The sequence below is a fragment of the Sitophilus oryzae genome, unplaced genomic scaffold (assembly GCF_002938485.1).
Source record: "Sitophilus oryzae breed Bouriz unplaced genomic scaffold, Soryzae_2.0 scaffold_1712_pilon_pilon, whole genome shotgun sequence".
NCBI lineage: Eukaryota > Metazoa > Arthropoda > Insecta > Coleoptera > Curculionidae > Sitophilus > Sitophilus oryzae.
Genome location: NW_022146405.1, coordinates 514,766 through 520,482, shown reverse-complemented (window position 1 = coordinate 520,482; position 5,717 = coordinate 514,766). Strand labels below are relative to the sequence as shown.

At 29.5% G+C, this 5,717-nt stretch overlaps 1 protein-coding gene across 1 annotated transcript in view; it reads right to left on the bottom strand.

The window, feature by feature from the left end:
• Positions 1-3,443: 3,443 nt before the first annotated feature.
• Positions 3,444-5,717, bottom strand: part of LOC115881293 (acylamino-acid-releasing enzyme-like) — a gene marked incomplete at its 3' end in the record, with an annotated part of 31,868 nt that continues 29,594 nt past the window's right edge. The window contains 1 exon segment of the mRNA XM_030898719.1: positions 3,444-3,601. Within this exon segment, the coding sequence (XP_030754579.1) occupies positions 3,444-3,601 (158 nt within the window).

Below are 5,717 nucleotides of genomic sequence, written 5' to 3'. Positions count from 1 at the left end.
TGTGATCCGCCGCATAGAGCCAACTATAAAAGATTTTTTTTTTATCAGATTACCACACTGAAAATGTAATTATTATTAATTAAATATACAGGGTGAGTCTTAAATAAGTGCAAATATTTTCAGGGCTGGTAGATCTCGAGAAAAGAAATATAATAAGATTATAAATAAGATATTAAGTTTTTTTAACTAAGAATTAAAAAAACTTCCAAGTTTAAAAAAAAATCGCGAAAAAAAAAAACTCATAAACGTGTTTCTGAGGTCGAAATATACTACCCCTAAAAGTATTTGCACTTATTTAAGATTCGCCCTGTATAAATGTAATTAAGTCTATACCAAACAATAAAAAAGGCGTCACAATGGCTTTTAAAACGACAATAATTGTTGATAATTTCATTTAAAAATTGACATACCAACTTGTCAAAAATTAATATTTAAATTGAAAAAAGGAAAGTTTTCAGCCATGCCCAATCATTCGCAAACAAATCTATTCTGTAACAAATATTATTTCAAAATATATTTTTCTAAATAAAATATTATTTTTAAGAAAAAAAAAATTCGAGTTCGGCATTGTAACGTCTTTTTGTTCGATCATAGAGTATACATTGTGCAAATGTCCAAAAAAGTCATAAAAAATATTTTTTTGTGATGTTTCCAAATCTTGAAAACTGAGTAAAAACATAAAATATAAAAATTGTTAGTAACAATATAGGGTCCTCCTAAAGATGTATACAAAAATCTACCATATATTTTTTGAACTAAATTAGACAATACGAGACAAATAATTAATACAGGATGTCCAAGGCTGAGCCTGCATTAGAAGTTTCTAGAGAATTTATAATTTCTACACAATATTATTTTGTACCTATACCGGCATTCCAAGCGTCTAGCCGCTACCGGTAATAGATTGATGAGTTTTGAATGTTTTGATTTCGACCTTTTTTTTGTGATGAAGGTTTCAACCTTTTTTGTGATTCTCTGTATTTTTCTAAATTTTAATATGAATTTGATTGCTTTGAATGTCATGATTTTAAAATGAATGTCAAAGTCAGGGTTCAATGGAAAGGTCTAACAGAGATGCTGAGGAAGTGTTAGCTGTCGTTGAAGAAGACAGCTTTTGTATTTCAACGTTTCCCCATATTTTGTCTTCAATAACGTTATTGCCTTCGACAATGATTGACAAAAGCCAATAAAAGAGTATGATTTTCAACATTGCACATAATGCATGGCCATTTTCGTAAATATCCCGGCTATGACTATATTATTTGGTTTAATTGGGTACTTACTAGCGATGGGAACTATCGAATGAATTAGACTATCGAATGGTTACTGAATGAATGATTTCAACTATCGAATGGTTTTATTCGAATAAAATCATTCATTTATTTGTATACTAAAGCATATGTTACAATCTCGCCGTGCGACTAAATGGTTATCGTTGAGCTACAACTATCGAATGCTTTTGATAAATGAAATTTAGTATTCGTTTGATTTTTGTGTGCGTGAGTGCATTATTAGTTCTTCCAAATTTTTATAACTTCGCCTTATAAATACTGTGCTATTTTTGCGTTTATTAAAATATTTAAAATACTAGTAGTTTTTTTTTAATTGACGATTGTGTGCGTGTGCAGGTGGTCAAAATTTTTCCGAAAATTTGTGTGATTTTCCGTAGCCCGATCTTTCAATTGTTTTATTTTATATGGTATATGGTCTATTTTTTAATGGGAAATTTTGAGAAGTAGCAATTTTTAAAAGAGATGAGATAAACTTAGAATTAATTTTAAAAATACATATTTGTATTTTAGATGTTTTAATAATATGAATTAGTTGAACTTAATAATCATATTTAAGTAATATGGTTAAGTAAATGGTTATCGAACTCAAACTATGGGATGAGAAAATTAAATTAAAAGTTTTACACTTGCCAATTTTTTTAAAAAAATAACGATGTTTGTATTTTGTTTATGCTAATTCTCTTACATGTAGTTTTTTGCGAAGAAATATTTCATTTATTTTTTAAAGTAAATGCCAGTAAATATTATTTTTAAATAGTAATATAAAGTACCTAATATAAATAATTTTGATTTCTATTTTTTTATTTATATTTTCCTTCCATTACACTGCATGCTTAGAAAATTAATAAATGCTTATATTTCATGATTTTAAAGTTTGTTGTTAATATAACAAATTAGTTCTGTAATTATTATTATTTATAAACCAACGTTGCCACACACAAAACATTTAAAGACCATATTATTTTTAAATAGGATTTAATATAAATAATTTTGACATCTAATTTGTTGTTTATATTTTGCTACTACGTAAAGAAAATGTTTATATTAAATTATTTTAAATTTTGTTGTTAATAGGTATAACAAATTATTTTACTGTTATTATTATTTTTTATTAAACCAGTCTTAGCTTAAAAACATTAAAAATCATTTTCCTACATCGAAAATAACAAGTATTATTGCAGTGTAACAACAGAATATTAATAAAAAAAATGCAAAATATATAGACATACTATCTCTAACTAACTAAAGCCAAACAATAATATTCTTTGCTAATATCAACTAATACCAATATATGGCAACAGCGCCCTTCGTAATGTATTTTCTGTGTAAATACTAGCACCTCAATAAAAAAAAATAATGTGTCCTTATCTTTATATGACTCCGCAAAAAAATCAAAGATGCCGGCTTCTTTCATAAGCATTGCCACCGACCGCTGTCGGGTTTCTCGGAAAGAAACCTACGTCGCCGGGAACAACTAAAATCCAGTTAATATTTTATTATAATCGATCCTCACGAATAAATGAATTTCATAAATGAATGAATTTTATAAATGAATGGTATTTGCTGCCGAATTACTAGAATACAATATTCCAAGGCAGATGACGCATCTATTCGATAATTTTTATTCGAATAGTTTTCAACGAATGTTTTTTACTAGCTATCGAATTATGTTTCGATATGTTTCGATAGTATTCATTCGATAGTTCCCATTACCAGTACTTACGTTATTGGTCGGGAATTATCGTAAAAGTCCTGTATACAGTACGTCTGTCCGTTCTGTAGCTATAAGGGTATCCGTAAGAGGGGAAACGACATTCTCTCGATGTATTTCGTAAAAAATTAGACGACGCGTCCCATCAATAAAAATTCTACAAATTTGCTAGTAGCCAATAAAATGAGTGGGCAGAGCGATTTGCGGTGACGTACTCATCAAGTCGACGTATAAAATACATTGCTGTTTATTTAAATGTTTTTTGTCCGCATTCCTTTCATAGACACAGATCCAGCAGACGTACTGTACATAACTGTCCGTAACATAATATAATAATTACAAACACTATCAACCATGAAACGTTATTATTCACTTACAATGTAAGTGAGTATATCCTATTAAAATAAAAAAAAACATTCATTAAAACATAATGTACATACCTGTTCTGGATTTATCCATGGAAATTCTTTAAGAGCGATATCAACGGCCAAAATGCAGTCTTGAACATCTGCAGTACCAACTTTTCCTAGCAAATAATTTACCGAATCGTCTCCGCATCCGATAGACCCTCTGTAGTTAATAAGAAGTATGGCATAACCTAATACCAAAAAAACATAGATAACAATAAATAAAGATTTCAATTTCATTAATAGAAGGAATAAATACGGTGTAGTGATGGGTATTACGATTTTTTTTAGGGAATGGAATCCTACGATTCGTTTATTTGAACGAACCACATGCACAATTTACGTTCCATAAAAACAAGAATCCTAACTGGCACTACAGGCGATAATTTGGTCAATTACTTAAGGGACCAGAAAATAAATATACAGTTCTTTCAACACTTTATGGGACTAATAATATTAAATTATCATCCACTCCATAATAGCAAGAGTGGCTGGGTCTGACACAGGCAGCCGAAGAGCCTTTGAACAGTCCTTGAGAATTCTTTTTTGTGCTTATGCAAACTCCAGCATGTAGCAGTGATGAATTTGTGTCATTTTGGTCTCTAGTGGCCTGCAGGATTGATGATTTTTTTAAATGGCACACCTGTATATTATTGCATTTTGGCTGCCAGATCACTTTACATAACCTCTAAGATATGAATAAATACCTCGATAGTTTTCAGAGACAGTTGCGTCAGTCAAAATATATAAGCAGTTTTTTCATCCTTCTTAAAATTATTAAAAATACAGAACTGTTCTGAAATCAAGATTGTTTTAGTATTTTAGATGGTCTGTATTGCTTTGTTATAAATATCGTAAATCTATACAGTATGTTCAGTTTTGCCAGCCAAACTTTCTGTAACAGGCTGTTTTTTCTTTAATGGAATACCCTGTGGCTATTATTTTTCACAGATTTGAGAATAGGCCGAACATTTTTTGTATTTAGAGTATTTCAAAAAATTTTAATCTGGTTTGGCAGATATTTGCGGTTTTATTTCATATGGCCATTTTCCACAGTAAATTTTTATCAAAGCCACCCAATGATTTTTTCTCGTATTTTACCATTGACAGCGCCATATGAAATAATACTGCGTATATCTGCGAAACCGTTAAAAATTTTGAAATACTCTAAATACAAAAAATGTTCATTTTTTAACTCTCGATCTAATAAAAAAATAATATACCGGGTGTTCCATTTAAAAAAACAAAGAGAAAATTATTTTATTTTTAGAAAGTTTGGCGTAGAATATTGAACATCCTGTATGATTTACGATTACCATATTTATAGCACAGTAAGAACAGACCATCTAAAGTAAATACCTAATATACTTTTGATTTCAGAACATTTCCTGTATTTTTAATAATTTTTTTAAGAAGGGCTAAAAAATATATATTTTTTATTTATTTTTTAATATCTTTGAAACTGTCGAAATATATTTATTCATATCTTAGGGTTATGTAAAGTGATCTGAAAGGAAGCCAAAAATGCAATAATATACAGGGTGTTCCATTTAAAAAAAATCATCCAGGTCCACTGACACTTTTTTGAGCCACCCTATAGAAGTTTACATATTTTCCTGAAGTACATCCTGGTACATATTTTAGGTTTGCACTTAAACAAAATTCTCAAGTTTTTTATTCTAGGAGCTACAGATGCTCGACGCACTATTGCCGGACCCTGTATATGTACTATTTATACGCGAAAATTAAATGTATTACAGATACTCCTGTACTAAGCGCATTATAAATAAGTTTTTTTCCTGTAAATAACTTTCTTATCGTTTGCATTTATGCCCACGATGCGTTATTTTTTACCAACATGGCAAATATAAAATCCCTCTATCAAAAAAGTTACTGATATTCTTTAAACTGAGTGCCTGAACGAATCAGATAGGTAACTCTTTTTACTTTCGTAAAATAGAAAAGGAAAATACTAAAACAAGTGACATTTCTTCCTCTTCTTGCAAAAATCAACACAAAATGTCATAATTGTTAAAAGTAAAATGTCATCAGCTTTTAACATTTCTAAATATCAGATAACAAAGAAAAATGCATGGCCGCAAGTTGCCTAACCTAATAAAATTAACACTAGAAAAGCCCACGAGAACTGTCATATTCAGTTTTTCGTTTCACAGACTATATGTATGGCTGGCTGCATTATGTGTATATGTCGTGACAATGATAATAAACTGTAGTTGTAGTTTACAGCATAGATAAATGAAACAAGTTTAGATTGGAAAGTGCCCATAAGGACAATGTAAACACTAT